General features: G+C 36.2%; 1 protein-coding gene across 6 annotated transcripts in view; it reads left to right on the plus strand.

The window, feature by feature from the left end:
* The window catches only part of PDS5B (PDS5 cohesin associated factor B), a 232,424-nt gene that overhangs the window by 158,780 nt on the left and 54,276 nt on the right, over positions 1-19,368 (plus strand). For all 6 annotated transcript variants that reach the window (XR_011967607.1, XM_072611890.1, XM_072611888.1 and 3 more), the window contains 4 exons: positions 1,955-2,078; positions 6,078-6,236; positions 7,303-7,371; positions 17,750-17,886. Coding sequence is in view for 5 of the 6 variants with exons in the window: in XM_072611890.1 (XP_072467991.1) it covers positions 1,955-2,078; positions 6,078-6,236; positions 7,303-7,371; positions 17,750-17,886 (489 nt within the window). In the remaining variant the exon portion in view is untranslated. The remainder of the gene's footprint in view (positions 1-1,954; positions 2,079-6,077; positions 6,237-7,302; positions 7,372-17,749; positions 17,887-19,368) is intronic.

Genomic DNA, 19,368 nt, shown 5'->3' on the forward strand with positions numbered 1-19,368 from the left:
ATCTTACTTGGTTTCTGTAACTGTAGAATTAAGGAATTAGATTTAATGCAGAACTCTCTAAGACTCTCATTTAATTATTTTTTTATTAAAAGTTTTTTCAATTATCAAACATGCCCCTCCTATCTCCTCACCCCAATCCCATCCCATCCCAAATAAGAAAACAAAAACCCTTGTACTAAATATGTACAGTCAGCCAAACAAACTCTTCTGTTGGTCATATCCAAAAATGTATGTCTTATTTTGCATAATTACTCCATCTTTTTGTTAAGAGTTGAGTAGCATTTTTCATTTTCAGTCTTCTAGAATCGTGGTTGATTATTTCATGGATGAGTCAAGTCTTTCAAAGTTGTTCGTTTCTACATGTTGTTAGTTGTATATTCTTTTGTTTCTGCTCATTTCACTCTACGTAGGTTCATACAAGTTTTCCTGAGTTTCTTTTGAAACCATAGTTTCATTTATTGGAGTACAATCATATTCCCTTACGTTTATATAACAAAATTTATTTTGCCATTCCCTAATTGATTGATTGTTTCTGGTTCTTTGCCACTACCAAAAGAGTTACCATACATGTTTTTGAGTATACAGAACCTTTTCCTCTTTTCATTGATATCTCTGGGATATAGACCTACAAGTGGTATCATTATGTCAAATGGTAGGCACAGTTCAGTAAAATTGTCCGCTTTATTTTCTGTGAACTGATTTATCTCTTGTTTGAACATGAACTCTTGCCCTATCCATAGATCAAGTGACCCTCTAAGTACTATCCAATTCTAAAAAAATTTATTATTCTATGAGTAGCAAAGAATATTTCCGATACTTAGATCAGTATGGTAGTATTATGAAGACTATATATATCACTGTTATTAAAAACAATTATTATTAGAGCTCATTTATGTTGTGTTTTATGGTATACAAAGCATCTCTCTGAGAATAACTCTAAGGTAAGGTAATGAGAAGTATTTCTACTTTACAGAAATGAAGACTGAAATTTAAATGATTAACTGTAGCACACAGTTATTAAAAGTGGAAGCTGGTCTTATGACTGTGTTATGATGTTTCTTCTATACAAAACACCTCCTTGAATGTTCTAGACCACTCTGCATTTATTAAAGATCTTTCATTCATTCAACAAATATCCATTGATCACATTCCTACTTATAAAGTATTCCTTTGTGCATAAAGTAATATAAGACATTTCTCCAATTTAAGGAGCTTATAATCATGTAAGGGAAACAGGACATAAACACAAATATTTATAAAACAAAACAATATGGATAACTTCCATATGAATTGTATAAACTAAGAGGTGTAGTTCTATGGAGACAGAATGGATTGCTTTTATTTGGCATGGTAATGAAGGTATTTTTATGTGAAATTTAAGTGGGACCTTGAAGGATAGGAGAGGAATTTGATAATTGAAATGTATGGAAAGAAATTCCAAACAAAAAGTTAGTGTGGGAATTTGTGAGTATGGTGGATGTTGAGGGAGCATTCCAAATTAATGGATGTTAAGTTCATGTTAAAAATCAGTAAATGATTAGAATAGAAAGGTAAATTAGAACAGGCAAGATAGTTAAGACCTTGAAATGAATACTAGGCTAAGTTTAGATCGCCTTGTGTAGATAATATAAGGTGATAGGAGCATAGCTGTGGTGGGAGGAGGAAGACTGAAGAGCTAAAGGAAAGAGTGGGCCATAAATGTTATATTTAATATTGCCATTTATTTAATTAAAAATCCATTCTTCTAATTTTCATCTATAAATGATGAAACAAAGCAGAATCTATTACCCTTACAATTAGTTTTTACTACACATGAATTTATATTAAAATTTATTTTGAGTGAACCTCTGGGAAATTTGTCTGTCTATACTTAGGATACTTTAAATGCATATACAATAAAATATGAAGTGTCTATTTTTTGTTTCTGTTTACCTATTCTCTTTTTTTATTTTAGGGCATTGCTTCCCGTTCTACATCACAAAGCTAAAAAAGGGCCTCCACGTCAAGCCAAATATGCTATTCACTGTATCCATGCAATATTTTCCAGTAAAGAGACACAGTTTGCACAGATATTTGAGGTAAAAAATTCCTTAAAAAATTAGTCTGTTTCCTACATTTTAATTATATACAAATGTATGATTTTGCTATCTGATCAAGACTTGGGGTATTTTGTCTTATTGAATGTTTGTTTTCTAGTATTTTTGAAATGCATGTGTTTGGAAAATTTATAGATCTCAAAGCAAAAGCTATGAAAATACATTTTTATGAGTATATGAATAACTTCTAAAATTGATTTTTAACAATTCAAAGGGGCTTGTGGAAAGAAATTTGATTGTGCTTTCTAATCCATATCTTTTATTGTTGATGACAATTTTTTAGGAAGAATTACACACACACTCTAAATGCTCGCATGAATTAATTATGGAAGTTCAATTAATCAGCAATTATTTATTAAGCACCTGTACACGGATAGGCAGTGGGGAATCAAATGCAATGAATAAAACAATCCCTGCTAGTAAGGAACTTACATTTTAACAGGCTATAATAAATATAGAGAAAGTAAATACAAGTGTATTTAAAAATCATTAAATACAAAGGAGTTTGAGCGAGAGAGCACTGAAAGTTGAGGGGACTTGGGATATAGAACATAGTGTGCTGCATCATGAAGGGCAAGAAACATTCTATTAGAGGTGAGAAGGGAATGCACTATACATGTATTAGGGGATGGCCAGTGTGAAGACAGAGACGGGAGATGAAACACAGTGAAGGCTGCATGAGAGTCATAAATGTACACTGAAACTGAAAACATAGTTCAGAACCTGGTTGTAATAGACTTTTGAAAGCTCATCAGAGGAATTTATATTTTAACCTAGAAGCAGTAGAGAGCCACTGCAGTTTACCAAATGTTTATGGTTAGATCTACTATTAAATGAGTGAATAAAACGTGTTGGAACATATTTTTGAACTTTTGGGTTTTATTGAAAGTTTTTTTTTTAAATATAGATGACCTGTTGACATTGTCAATAAACAAGTAATTTCTTTAAAGTTGTTTATTTTGTATTATTAAGTGACAAATATAACATATCAAATTAGCTGAATATATAGTTCTTGGAGAATACTCATTAAGGTAAAATGATTCCATTGGTGAAATGCTCCTTAGTTTCCCAGGCAGCTCTCTAACACTCCAAATAGTAGAGCAGTGACCATTCTGCATTGATAAAAGGAGTTACTTCAGTAGAAGTTCCCCATACTGATGGAAGTCACATAAATAATAAAAAAAAATTTAATATTTTCAAAATAAAGACCAAATAGATAAATTTTATTAGACCAAATAAAAATATTCCATTAATGTTTTCTTTATAGTTTTTAGCCTTTTTGTGGGCTTTAATTTTATTATACAAATATAAGCTATTATCTGCTACTTTGCCCATTGGAGGTCTCTGGAAATCAGCATTTATGATTTCCAAATAAAAATTTTTAGTAAATATGCTAAATCTAACCTAAATTATTGCAATGTAAGTAGTGTATGGTGATCAAGTGTACCTGTTCTAAGAGTATCTTAATCTTTTTCACTTGTAACTGCTTCTTTCTTCATCTACCTTCTCCTTTCCTTATTCCTGTCCTTTTCTCTTTCTCCCCTCTTGGAGCTATAAAGCAGTACTCTTTTTTTAAACTTGGCTTTAGCACTATTAATTATGAGTAGCAAATGCTGTACTATTTTCATTCAAAGTTTTATTTTTAAGGAATAGTTTTTTTTTTTAAATTTAGTTTTGTTATATGAGAATGGCTTTAGATTTAGGTAATTCTTTTTTTTTTTTTTTATTTTGTAATGTTTAACAATCACTGCCATACAATTGTGATTTTATCCCCCCTACCTACCTCCCACTCCCCCCCTCCCTCCCCACGACTGCATACAATTCTGTATAGATTCTACATATACTTTCCTATTGAGTATATTTTCACTATAGTCATGCTATGTAGTCAGACTAAGATAAATGAAAGAAATCGTATAACAAATCAGAACATGATACACAAACACATACACATACACAAACATGATCTGCTACAATATGTGAGTGACTTCCATATTTCTCTCTCTGAGTGTGGCAGGCATTTTGCCTTGAGGTCCTCCATTGGGATTTTTTTTTTTTTTTTGGTAAGAAGTTCTTGTGTTATTACAAAAATCTTAGTCTACCAGAAAAAACTCTCACACACTGTGATCGTTGCTGTGCATAAAGTTCTCCTGGTTCTGCTCCTTTCACTCAGCATCAGGTCATATAAGTCCTTCCAGGCCTCTCTGAAGTCTTCTTGCTCATCATTTCTTATGGCACAATAGTACTCCATTACATTCATATACCATAATTTATTCAGCCATTCCCCAATTGATGGACATCCCCTTGACTTCCAGTTTTTGGCAACTACGTAGAGTGCTGCTATAAATATTTTTGTACATGTGGGACCCTTTCCCATTTTTATGATCTCTTGGGGATATAGTCCTAGTAGCGATATTGCTGGGTCAAAGGGTATGCACATTTTTGTAGCCCTTTGGGCATAGTTCCAAATTGCTCTCCAGAATGGTTGAATGTGCTCGCAGCTCCACCAACAATGAATTAGTGGATTTAGGTAATTCTTAACAAAAGAAGTTTTTAAGAATTTTAGGTGGTCTCCATATTTTAATTTTTCTCATGGATCTTATTGGTAACAATAATATCTTACATTATTGTTGTGTTTTAACTTTCAAAGTTCCTCTGTGAACTGATTTGGTTCTTAACAAGCCTCTTTACTGGAACTTCCCTCAAAGGATTTCCCTAGAGTTTGGTTTCAGACTACAAAAGAAGAGTTGGGTCCTAATTGGGAGATAAAGGGAAATAATAAAGAAGAAGACTACCCGGAATGTCACAGATTAAACCATTTAACTATCTTTTTTAACTCATTGGCATTTCTTATTGGTCTAACAGGATAAACTTTAGACTTTACTTTGGTGTTATCCTACTGGTTAATTATTTTCTCACCTCTAGTTTCACAATTTTTAATATGGATCAGAATACCCATCTTTAAGTAATATTTCCAATGTGCTAATAGATTATTTAAATTTGTACTACTCTTCATCTAATTATTAAAATAATATTAACAGCATAACAGTCTTCATTAAGATCTTTGATATAAGATTACTACAAAAATACCATCATATTTATTTCTGATGTACTACTTAGTTGAAATTTTTTCCACTTTTGGACTTAACATTCAGTTACTACATGAACAGTGAACTTTTATGTTGAATTTTCAAAATGTAGAACATGAGAGGTGTTTTGTTTTTTTTTTGTAAGTTTTAAAATTTATTTTAAACTTAAATACAGAATGAGAAAAGAAAAAAATTACAATGTACACAGCAGAATAATAAGAAAGGAATCAATATAAAAGAATAAATTTCCATTTCAAGAAAACCTATGTAATAAATATTATACATTTCTTTCAAAGCTTATCTTTGCTTCCTGGTTGGATTTCTTTTGTTCTCCACTATGCACTTTTTACTCTTATTTCCCCAAAGGGAGCACCCCCACCCCCAAAAGGCTATAGTTAAGTGGGAATATATACATATACATAATTATCTGCAAGCATACACATACCTACACAGACACACACGTATGAGACCATATTGTGCTTCTTTCCACCTGTCATTTGTTTCTCTGAAGGTGAATGGCATCTTCCTTCATAAGTCAAGTCTTGTTCATATTTTTCTAAATCAACCAGCTCATCATTTTCTAGACCACAGCAATATTCCAGCCTGATCAAATCCTGTCTGAGAGATGGTCTGTGAAAATTTTTGTCAATTCTCTCCCTTTTCTTTGTTTGTTTGTTTATTTATTTATACAAGAAATTTTTAATTTAAAATAATTGAAATTATTTATTTTACACTTCAACAGTGCACACATCTTATAGTTTAAGGTCTGATACTACTGTATATACTTCCCTTACCTCTTTTTTCTCTGGTTTCTTTGAGGTTCTTGACCTTTTATTCTGGTGTTTTTTAACAGGAAAAAATCCATCAACATTTGACATAACATTTCTTGTTTCAGCCACTGCATAAAAGCCTAGATCCAAGCAACCTTGAACATCTCATAACACCATTGGTTTCTATTGGTCACATAGCTCTTCTTGCACCAGATCAGTTTGCTGCTCCTTTGAAATCTTTGGTAGCTACTTTCATCGTGAAAGATCTTCTCATGAATGACCGGGTAAAATAGCTTTTTGTTTTGTTTTTTACCTTAGATTTGTCTTTTATATATTTTTTAATATCTAGAATATGTTGCAGTAATTAGGAAAAAATCAAATAAAAAAGAAAATAACATGTTTAGACTTAATAGTAGTGTTTCATAGACTTGTAGTCTGTAATATAGTATTATAATAAAATATAAAATATTTTAATTTTATAAATATTTATATTTTATATATTTACGAAATATATAAAAGATATAGTTTTACATAAAATATAACACTATATAATAGTAATGTTTTTAGATTTACAGTAGTGTTTTATACCTATAAATATATAAAATATACATATATACCCACATATATACACAAATATGTATATTTGTGTTTGTATATGAAATATATATGTATAGACACATACATACATACATATATTTGTATATACATATTTGTATATGGAATATCACAAAAGTCTTAGTGTAGTTTTAAGCTGTTAAAGCTTAAGCCTTTTGGGATACGTAATGTGTGTATAAAAGAATTGTGACTATAGTCTTTAGTTAAATAAACAGCCTACTGAGAGCACATGTCAAACCAGGCATAATCAGATCTATGACTGAACAGTATACACCAGCTATTACCAAAGGGTACCCTGGTATTTAACATTCTCTGCCATCTAGTTTTACCTTATATTCTAGCTCTGTCTCATATCACTGCCTCCATCCCAGTATGTCCATATGATTTTCACTCAGTGACCTTTTTTGCTCCGTGCTCTCTGTCCTTTCACTCCCAGTTTGCTGTTGAATTATAGCTCATCCTTTCAAGATTAACTTAAATGCCACCTGCTTCGTGAAGCCTTCCCAAATTCCCTATCTATAATCATAGTTGATGAAGTTGCTGGGGCTATACTCAGAGCCTTTGCAGTTTAGTAGGACCTCAAAAATGAACTTTAGAAATCATCCCCAAACCCGTTAGTTTACAAACGACAAGACTAGAATTCAGATGGTAAGTGATTTGGCTAAATGCATGTATTTGTATATGTGTATTTGGACATGTAAGTATACTTTTTTCAGAAGCCTTAATTTTGTTTAGCTTCCAGGGAAAAAGACAACTAAACTATGGGTTCCTGATGAAGAAGTTTCTCCTGAAACGCTAGTTAAAGTGAGTATTGAATGTACATTTGGTAACTTAAATTTTAGCCACCTATTGTCATACTAGATTGTCTTGATATTTGTGTTTGTTACTTATAAAACTTTTTTTTTTAACTGGATGTATGATATTTTATGTGCATTGAGAGTGTAGAAAGTAGATAAAATAAATTTAATTTATTTAGCTACAGATAAGAAGATTCCGTTCCTCCCAACCCCGCCACAAAACTGTTTAGCTATTTGGTCATGTTGTATCAAAAGTCTATTATGAGCCTTCCATTTTTCTTGGCCCTAAAATTTTCAAACACTGAGCTACATTTTTCCTTTGTATTCATCATTTTGTTGCCAGTTTCATAATTAGTCCTACCTCCCCTAGAACTATCAACTAGCCTACTTGTCTTCTTCACTGAAAAATCTTTAAAATTGATATGATCCAGATTATGTTCTCCCTGGCACAAAAGAATGGAGTTAGAGGTTAGAGTCTTAGATTTTGAGTTCTGAGGAAGTAGTTCACTTTGTATGGAGGGGATGTTAAATACTTATATAATTATGTTTTGGGTCCTTATTCAAACCTCTCATATGACCTCTGGTGCTTTGAAGATGGTTCATCCCTCACTTAGAAATTGATAGAGAGGGGGCAGAGCCAAGATGGCGGGGTGGAAACAGCTACTCACCTAAGCTCTTAAACAGACTCCTTCAGATAGATACCTCTAAGGAAAGAATCTGACCAAACTTTGGAGGTGCAGAATCCAATAGGAGACATACTATGGCAGGTTCACAGCCCAGGACAGACTGGAAGGTTGACAGGAACGATCTATTCTGTGGAGGTGAGCCCACAGTTCAATGTGTCCAGCGCAGTGGAGCGGGAGGGCCCCGGGAAGACCTGTGGCAGCAGCAGGCTGAACAGTGGAGCAGCAGCTCAGGGCTAGAGAGCAACAGAGCTGAGTGAGTAACAGCCACTGAGACCCAGATATCAGCCACAGCAGCTCCTGAGACTTTCAGCCCATAGATTAAACGTCTGTAAGTTACCTACTTCAACTTCTGGGAGCTAGGATGGCAGAGTGATCAGTAAATGCTCTCTCCTCCTCCCTTGATGACCTCGAAAGAACCATAAAATATTTCCCCAGAAAAATCCTAGATCATTATGAACAGCAGAGGGGGCAAATAGTCTCAAAACACCTGAGGCTAGGAAAATAGCTAAGGGGGATTCCTCCTACTGTGGTATAGGCGAACCAGAAGGAGAGGGGCACCGGGGCAGTAGAAAATCTCACTAGGACCCAGGTGTGCCTCAGCACTCCAGGGGAAACATGAAGACAATAGGGCAGCTGTGATCAAACCACCCCTCCCCACACTTAACAAGCTAGCCCCAGGGCTGATTGGGGAAACACAAAACAAAGATAAAAAGACACCTGCTCTTAGCTTTTTCCATACCAGTCAGCTCAGCACCCCAGAAGCCACAACATGAGCAAGAAAAGCAAAACAAGGGTGAAAAAACCATAGAATATTTCTATGGGGACAAAGACCAAAACACAAATACCAAAGAGGTCAGTAGTGAGACTGTACTTCCATCTGAAACTTCAGAAGGGACTATGAACTGCTTGCATGCACAAAAAGCTCTCCTGGAACAGCTGAAGAAGAAAATAGAAGAGAAACTAGTCAATTATTTTAGAAGTATGAAAAAAGAATTCCATGAAGAGAACATCTCTTTGAAAAGGCATATCGAGCAAATGGAAAAGGAAGCACAAAACCTAACTGGAAAAATTGGACAAGTGGGAAAGAAAGTGCAAAAACTAACTGGAGAAAATAATTCCTTAGGGGGGGCGGAGCCAAGATGGCGAAGTAGAAAGACGCACATACACACAGCTCTGAGCCCACAAACCACAGAGCGGCTAGAGGGGACCAAGCCAGGGCGAATTCTGCACCCAGAGACCACGGAGTATTGGAGCGAGGGAGATTTCTGCTCCGGAGAGACCTGCAAACCTCTGGGGGGGGGGGGGGGGGTCCTGCGCGCCGTGGACTGGGCGCCGGGACGGGGAGCAGAGTGCAGCCCCGCCGCGGCCACGACACCGAGGGGAAGAGATCCGAGAGGGCTACGGGGATGGGATCTCCAGCGGCCACGCGGGTCCCCCCACCCACAGAGGGACCTGCAAACCTCTCGCAAAAGGTCCGTCGCGCTGCAGACGCGGTGCCCAGCCCGGACCTGCGGCGGCGGTGGCGGCCGCGGCTCCGAGAGACACGGATCTGGGAGGGCTCCAGAGATGGGATCTTCAGCGGCGGCGCAAGCCCCCCCACCAACAGGTGACTGACGGGGGTAGGTGAGAGAGTCTCTTTGGCGGGTTGAGAGGGGAGTGGGGTGCTCCCATGGCTCGGGCCCCCCCAGGAGATGGAAGCTGAGAGGTGGCTGCAGACAGGGGCTCCCCAAACGGGCGGGAGCCTGGATCCATTGTGGAAGGTCTATGCATAAACCCCCTGAGGGAACTGAGCCAGAGAGGCGGCCCTGCCCATGACCTCAGCACCTGAACTTAATTTAACACTGAATAGCAGCCCTGCCCCCGCCAAAAACTCTAAGGCTGGAAGCAGCATTTGAATCTCAGTCCCCAAATACTGGCTGGGAGGACCAGGAGGCGAGGTGGGTGTGAGGAGAACATTCAGAGGTCAGGCCACTGGTTGGAAAAAATGCCAAGAAAAGGGAAAAGAAATAAAACTATTGAAGGGTATTTTAGCGGAGAAAAGACACTTCCTTCCTTCCATTCTGATGGGGAGGAACAATGCTTGCCATCAGGCAAAGACACAGAAATCGAGGATTCTGTGTCCCAGCCCACCCAATGGGCTCGGGCCATGGAAAAGCTCAAGAGGAATTTTGAAAATCAAGTTAGAGAGGTGGAGGAAAGACTGGGAAGGGAAATGAGAAGGATGAGGGAGAAGCATGAAAAGCAGATCAGCTCCCTGCTAAAGGAGAACCAAAAATATCTTAAAGAAATTGGCACCTTGAGAACTAGCCTAACTCAGCTGGCAAGGGAGGTGCAAGGGGCCAATGAGGAGAAGAATGCTTTCAAAAGCAGAATTAACCAAATGGAAAAGGAGATTCAAAAGCTCACTGAAGAAAATAGATCTTTCAAATCTGGAATGGTACAGATGGACGCTAAGGACTTTGTGAGAAAGACAGATATCTCAGAACATACCACGCAGATTCGAAAAACGGAAGATAATGTGAAATATCTTATTGGAAAAACAACTGACCTGGAAAATAGAATCAGGAGAGACAATGTAAAAATTCTGGGACTACCTGAAAACCATGATCAAAAGAAGAGCCTAGACATCATCTTCCATGAAATTATCAAGGAAAACTGCCCTGAGATTCTAGAACCAGAAGGCAAAATAAATATTCAAGGAATCCGCAGAACACCGCACGAAAGAGATCCAAAAAGAGAAACTCCTAGGAGCATTGTGGCCAAAATCCAGAATTCCCAGGTGAAAGAGAAAATATTGCAAGCAGCTAGAAAGAAACAATTCAAGTATTGTGGAAATACAATCAGAATAGCACAAGATCTGGCACCCTCTACATTGAGGGATAGAAGGGAATGGAATAGGATATTCCAGAAGTCAAAGGAACTAGGACTGAAGCCAAGAATCACCTACCCAGCAAAACTGAGTATAATGCTTCAGGAGAAAAAATGGTCTTTCAATGAAATAGAGGAGTTTCAAATTTTCCTGATGAAAAGACCAGAGCTGGAAAGAAAATTTGACTTTCTAACACAAGAATGAAGAAGAACCATGAAAAGGTGAACAGCAAAGAGAAGTCATAAGGGACTTACTAAAGTTGAACTGTTTACATTCCTACATGGAGAGACAATATTTGTAACTCTTGAAACATTTCAGTATCCGGGTACTGGGTGCGACACACACACACACACACACACACACACACACACACGTGCACACACGCACACATACATAGAGACAGAGTGTACAGAGTGAATTGAAGAGGATGGGATCATATCTAAAAAAAAAAATGAAATCAAGCAGTGAGAGAGAAATATTGGGAGGAGAAAGGGAGAAGTTATATGGGGCAAATTATCTCTCATGAAAGAGGCAAGCAAAAGACCTATTAGTGGTGAGATAAAGAGGGGAGGGAAGAGAAAAACATGAGGTCTACTCTCATCACATTCCACTAAAGGAAAGAATATAATGCACACTCATTTTGATAGGAAAACCTATCTCATAATACAGGAGAGTGGGGGACAGGGGCACAAGCAGGGTGGTGGGGAGGATGGAGGGGAGGGCATGGGGAGGAAAATGCAATCCGAGGTCGACACTCATGGGGAGGGAAAGGACCATAAGAAAATAGAAGTAAAGGGGGACAGGATAGGATGGAGGGAAATATAGTTAGGCCTATACAACTCAACTAGTATGGAAATCATTTGCAAAACTAAACAGATATGGCCTATATTGAATTGCCTGTCTTCCAAGGGGAAGGGGTGAAGAGGGAGGGAGCTAAAGAAGTTGGAACTCAAAGTGTTAGGACCAAATGTAATGTTCTTACCACTGGGTAACAAGAAATACAGGTTAAGGGGTCAAGAAAGCTATCTGGCCCTACAGGACGAAAGAGAAGACGGAGACAAGGGCAGGGAGGGAGGATAGAGGAGAGAGCAGATAGGTCACAGGGGCAATCAGAAAGCTCAAGTTTGGGGGGGGGAGGGGATAAAAGGGGAGAAAATTTGTAACCCAAAATTGTGTGAAAATAAATGTTAAAAGTTAAATAAAAAAAAAAAATATAAAAAAAAAAGAAAAGAAAAGAATTCCTTAAATGGAGTGATTGGACAGATGCAAAAGGAGATGCAAAAGTTAACTGAAGAAAACAATTTGATAAAAATTAGAATTGGGCAAGTAGAAACTAATGATTCTATGAGACACCAAGAATCAGTCAAACAAAATCTAAAGAATGAAAAGATAGAAGAAAATGTAAAATATCTAATTGGAAAAGCAACTGACCTGGAAAATAGATCCAGGAGAGAAAATTTAAGAATTATTGGCCTACCAGAAAGCCATAATGAAAAAAGAGTCTGGACAATATCTTCCAGAAAATCATCGAGGAAAACTTCCCAGAAGTGTTAGATCCAGAGGGCAAAATAGTCATTGAAAGAATCCACCATTCACCTCCGGAAAGGGATCCCAAACTCAAAATCCCAAGAAATAGTGTTGCCAATTCCAGGACTATCAAGTGAAGGAGAAAATACTACAGGCAGCCAGAAAGAAACCATTCAAATATCAAGGAGCTACAGTCAGGATCACACAGGACCTTGCAGCTTCTACATTAAAAGATGGAAGGAATTGGAATCTGATATTCCATAAGGCAAAGGAGCTGGGACTATAACCAAGGATCAACTAGCCAGCAAAATTCAGCATAACATTTCAGGCAATGAGATGGTCATTCAATAAAGTAAGGGATTTCCAGACCTTCCTGACAAAAACGCTAGAACTTAATAGAAAATTTGATCTTCAAACACAGGTCTCAAGACAGACTTAAAAAGGTAAACAGCGGGGAAAAAGAGTTGTTACTCAATTTGGGCAAACTCTTTACCTCTCTATAAGGAAGATGATACCTGTTATGATACCTGTTAGTCTTGAGAATTGTACATCTAGTATAAAATATAAAAGGGATATACATAGAGGGAATGCGTATAAAGTAAATGATGTGATGATAAAAATATGATTTAAGCATGTGAAGGAATTGTAACAGGAGTGTGAAAAGGAGGAAGCAGAAAATGGTAAGTTACATCACAGGAAGAAGTGCAAAATTATAATAGAGGGAAAGAGGGGAGGGAGATGAGCATTGTTTGAGAGGTACTGTCATCTGATTTGGTTCAAGGAGGGAACAATAAAGTTAAGTATATAATTCTAACTAGCTCTATAGGTAGTAGGAGGGGAAGAGGGAAGAAAGGGGAGGGGAAGCTAAAAGGCAGGGAAGAAGCAGTAAAGGTAATGGGGAGTAAAAGGGAGAGGGTCTAAAAGAAGGAAGGGAAGGCTGCAGGAGGTGGTGGTGGAAAGTGAAAACTATTGAGAAGGGGAAGGGAGATGGGAGAACTAAAAGCACAAATACTGGGAAAGAGGATGGAGGGAAATACACAGATTGTAATCATAACTGTGAATGGATTAAAAGCCATAATCCAATAATACGTTGTTTACAAGAAACACATTTGAAAAAAGGCTACACACAGGGTAAAGGTAAAAGATTAAGCTGATGTAAGAAAAGCAGGGGTAGCAGTCCTAATCTTCAAACAAAGAAAAAGCAGAAATAGATCTAATCAAAAGACATAAGAAAGGAAACTATATCCTACTAAAAGGCACCATAGACAATGAAGCAATATCATTACTAAACATGTATGCTTCAAGTGGTAGAGCATCCAAATTCTTAGAGGAGAGGTTGGGGGAAATTGAAGGAAAAAATAGACAGCAAAATTATACTAGTGGGGGACCTCAACCTCCCCCTCTCTGAACTTGATAAATCTAACCTCAGAATAAGCAAGAAAAAGGTTAAGGAGGTGAACAAAACTCTGGATAAGGTAGATGTGATAGATCTCTGGAGAAAACTGAATGAAAGGAATATACCTTTTTCTCAGCAGTACATGGCACATATACAAAAATTGACCATGTACTAGGACATAAAAACCTCACAGTCCAGTGCAGAAAGGCAGAGATAGTCAATGCGTCCTTCTCAGATCATATTGCAATAAAAATTGTATATAGTAAAAGGCCATGGAAAGATAAACCAAAAATCAGTTGGAAACTAAATAATCCTAAAGAAGGAGTGGGTTAAACAACAAATCATAGAAACAATCAACAACTTCATTCAAGAGAATGACAATAATGAGACAACCTACCAAATCTTATGGGATACTGCAAAAGCAGTTCTTAGGGTAAGTTTTATATCTTTGAATGCCTACATAAATAAAATAGAGAAAGAGGAGATCAATGACTTGGGCATGCAGCTGAAAAAGAAGAAATTGAAAATCCCCAAATAAATACCAAATTAGAAATACTGAAAACCAAAGGAGAGATTAATAAAATTGAAATTAAGAAAACTATTGAGGTAATAAATAAAGCCAATAGTTGGTTTTATGAAAAAACTAATAAAATTTATAAACCTTTGGTCAATTTGATTAAAAAAAAGAAGAAAATCAAATTACTAATATCAAAAATGAAAGGGGTGAACTCATCTCCAGTGAGGAGGAAATTAAAACAATAATTAGAAATTACTTTGCCCAACTTAATGCCCATAAATTCGACAATCTAAATGAGATAGATGAGTATTTTAAAAAATACAAATTGCCCAGATTAACCAAAGAGGAAGTTGAATACCTAAACAACCCCATCTCAGGAAAAGAAATTGAACAAGCCATTAATGAGCACCCTACGAAAAAATTTCTAGGGCCAGATGGATTTAGAAGTGAATTCTATCAAACATTTAAAGAACAGTTAATTGCAATACTATATAGACTATTTTTGAAAATTGGGGAAGAAGGAGTCCTCCCAAATTCTTTCTATGATACAAATATGGTTTTGATACCTAAACCAGGAAGAGACAAAACAAGGCAAATTATAGACCAATTTCTCTAATGAATATAGATGCAAAAATTTTAAATAAAATCTTAGCAAAACGAATACAGCACCTTATCACGAGAATAATACCTTATGATCAGGTAGGATTCATACCAGGAATGCAGGGCTGGTTCAATATTAGGAAAACTATTAGCATTTTTGATCATATCAACAACAAAACTAACAAAAACCACATGATTATCCCAGTAGATGTAGGAAAAGCTTTGGACAAAATACAACACCCATTCCTACTAAAAACACTGGAGAACATAGGAATAAAGGGAACTTTCCATAAAATAATAAGCAGTGTCTACCTAAAACCTTCAACAAGCATTATTTGCAGTGGAGATAAGCTAGATGCATTTCCAATAAGATCAGGGGTGAAACAAGGATGTCCCTTATCACCACTATTATTCAATATGGTACTGGAAATGTTAGCTATAGCAATTACACAAGATAAAGAAATTGAAGGAATAAGAATAGGCAAAGAAGAAGCTAAGTTATCACTCTTTGCAGATGATATGATGATATACTTAGAGAATCCCAGATATTCAAGTAAAAAAATACTTGAAATAATAAACAACTTTGGCAAAGTTTCAGGTTTCAAAATAAACCTGCACAAATCTTCTGCATTCCTATATATTAGTAACAAAGTCCAACAGCAAGAGATAGAAAGAGAAATCGCATTTAAAGCTAGGGTAGACACTATAAAATATGTGGGAGTTTACCTGCCAAAACAAACCCAGGGAGTGTATGAACACAACTACAAAATACCTTTTGGACAAATAAAATCAGATCTAAGGAAGTGGAAAAACATCAGTTGCTCATGGGTAGGTCAAGCTAATATAATATAAATGACAATTCTACCTAAATTAATTTGCTTATTTAGTGCCATGCCAATTAAACTATCAGATAATTATTTTCTAGAGCTGGATAAAATAGTATCAAAATTCATCTGGAAGAACAAAAGGTCCAGAAATATCACAGGGACTAGTGAAAAGAAATGCTAGGGAAGGTGGCCTAGCACTACAAGCTCTCAAATTGTATTGTAAAGTAGTAGTTATCAAAACCACTTGGTACTGGTTAAGAAACAGAAGGGTAGACAAGTGGAATAGGCGAGGTACTCAAGACACAACAGGCAATGAATATAGCAATCTCCTGTTTGATAAACCCAAGGACCCCAGCTTCTGGATAAGAACAAATTGTTGGACAAAATTTACTGGAAAACTGGATAACATTGTGGCAGAAACTAGGCATAGACCCATGCCTGACAACATACACAAGAATCAAGTCCAAATGTGTACACGATCTAGGTATAAAGGTTGATGCCATGGACAAACTGGAGGAGCAAGGAATAGTGTATTTATCAGATTTATGGAGAAGGGAAGAATTTTTTACTAAAGAAGAGATAGAAAGCATTATGAAATGCAAGATGGGTAATTTTGATTACATTAAACTGAAAAGTTTTTGCACAATCAAACCCAATGCAGCCAAAATTTGGAGTCATGTAGTAAATTGGGAAAGAATTTTTCCAGCTAATCTCGGGTTTAAAGGCCTCATTTCTAGAATATAGAGAGAACTCAGTCAAATGTACAACAATACAAGTCATTACCCAGTTGATAAATGGTTAAAGGATATGAACAGGCAATTTTCAGAGGAAGAAATTAAAGATATCTATAATCATATGAAAAAGTGCTCTAAATCATTTTTGATTAGAGAAATGCAAATCAAAACGACTCTGAGGTACCACATCACACCTATAAGATTGGCAAACATGACAAAACAATTAAATGATAAATGTTGGAGAGGATGTGGGAGAGTTGGAACACTAATTCATTGTTGGTGTAGCTGTGTGCTCATCCAACCATTCTGGAGAGCGGTTTGGAACTATGCCCAAAGGGCTACAAAAATGTGCATTTCCTTTGACCTAGCAATATCACTTCTAGGACTGTATCCCCAAGAGATCATAAAAATGGGAAAGGGTCTCACATGTACAAAAATATTTATAGCAGCACTCTTTGTAATGGCCAAGAACTGGAAATCAAGGGGATGCCCATCAATTGGGGAATGGCTGAATAAGTTGTGGTCCATGAATGTAATGGAGTACTATTGTGCCATAAGAAATGATGAACAACACGACTTCAGAGAGGCCTGGAAGGACTTGTATAATCTGATGCTGAGTGAAAGGAGCAGAACCAGGAGAACTTTGTGCACAGCAACGACCACAGTGTGCGAGAGTTTTTTCTAGCAGACTTGAATCTTCATAGCAATGCAAGGACATTAAAAAAAAAAAAATTCCCAATTCATCTTCTAAGGTGCCTTCCACATCCAGAGAAAGAACTATGGAATTCAGTCACAGAATGTAGCAGATCATTTTTTTGTGTGTGTGTATAATGATTTGGTTTGTTACATGATTTCTCCCATTTATTTTAGTTCTTCTGCACAGCATGACTATAGTAAAAATGTATCCAATAGGAATGTATGTCTTGATCCTATATAGAATTATATGCCATCTTGGGGAGGGAGGGGAGTGGTGGGAGGTAGGTAGGGGGAAAAGAAATCTGAGTTTTATGGTAGTGATTATAGAACATTAAAAATAAAATTAGTGTAAAAAAAAGAAATTGATAGTGAAGGTACCTATTATAACTTGAAAAGAAAAAAATGCAATACTGATAAAGGTATCCTCTGTCTGAAAAATTTTATGATTTTCTTAGATTTTTTTTTTGAAAATTCTTTTAAAAAATTTTCTCTTTGATTTTTTTTTTTTTGTTGTTGCTTTTTTGTCTTTTAAGATTCAGGCTATTAAAATGATGGTGCGATGGCTGCTGGGAATGAAAAACAATCACAGCAAATCAGGAACTTCTACACTAAGATTATTAACAACAATATTGCATAGTGATGGAGACTTAACAGAACAGGGGAAAATTAGGTATGCATTTAGTCATTCAGAGTGATGTGAACAGCATAATTGCTTAATTACCTAATCCAAGAGTGAATAATGTTGGACAGTTCTTTCCACGTTAAAAAAAGGAACTGATAAACCTTTGTAGTTATTGTTTGTTGTGTTGTTTTGTGCGATGAGGGGCAGTTAAATAGAAAATACATTTCAAATAAATAGCACAGAAGAATATGTCACTTAAAAAATTAGTCTGACATTATTAAATGTTAGCCTAAAGGATTATATGGTATGATTTTTAAAAAATACTTGCTATTATGATCTGATTTGTGGATGTTTCTCTCTCCTTCCCTTTCCAGAATTTCATCATCCCCCACTAATTTACGCATTTTGTTTTACCACATAGTATTTGATGCTCAAATCTTCACATTAGTAAATTAACTCATTGCTGTATATTAGAATTCATCTAGTCCCTGTGTCACCTAAACTTTTTAATATGAAATAACCAACTCAGAATGAGATTTACCTTCACTATAAAGCTGTAGCAATTCAGTAACTCAGTCCACAAAAGGAGTCATGATACTTTTCATACTGTTATTATATTTCCTATTGCTACCTTGAGGTCATGGGAAACTTTTAAAAAGTACTAAATACATATAAATATATAAAGTAAATAAATATTGATCTTTATCAACTGAAGTTTATAATTCCATTGAGCCTAGATTGCTGTGAAATTCAAGTCGACTGGTAGCAATAAAAATATCTATGATCTTTAGATCCACTTATCCAGCTCTAACCTCTCTCTTAACTTCCAGACTTAGGTCGCTAAATGCCTGTTAGACATCTAAAGCTGAATGTCCATAGGCATCTTACACTCAGCATGTTCACAGATAATGAACTTAGTATCTTTCTTCCCAGACCATCCTCCCTATTACTGTAGAGGGCACCACAGTCTTTTTCCAATCGCCCTCGCTGGAAACTTGGGTTTTGTCCTCTTCATAACATCTCTAAGTGCCCATCTCTTCTCTGATACTGTCACTATCTTGATAAATTTCTTCGTTACCTTTCTATTGCAGTAGCCTGCTAGTTTGTCTTTGTGTTTGAAGTCTCTTCCCTCTACAGTCTAATGAGAGACTAATGAGAAAATTTCTAGCTAATTATGATTTCAGTTAGTTTTAACATTGATATGGTCAGTTATGCTGATAGTTTTCCTAATATTGGACCAGCCCTGCATTCCTGGTATGAATCCTACCTGGTCATGGTGTATTATCCTTGAGATAAAATGCTATAATCTCTTTGCTGATATTTTATTTAAAATTTTTGCATCTGTATTCATTAGGGAAATTGGTCTGTAATTTTCTTTCTCTGTTTTGGTTCTTCATGGTTTAGATATCAGCACTATATTTGTATCATAGAAAGAATTTTATAGGATTCTTTCTTCACCTATTTTCCCAGGTCATTTATGAAGTATTGAAATTAGTTGTTCTTTAAGTGTTTGATAGAATTTATATGTAA

This window comes from Notamacropus eugenii, chromosome 5, assembly GCF_028372415.1.
Source record: "Notamacropus eugenii isolate mMacEug1 chromosome 5, mMacEug1.pri_v2, whole genome shotgun sequence".
Classification (NCBI taxonomy): domain Eukaryota; kingdom Metazoa; phylum Chordata; class Mammalia; order Diprotodontia; family Macropodidae; genus Notamacropus; species Notamacropus eugenii.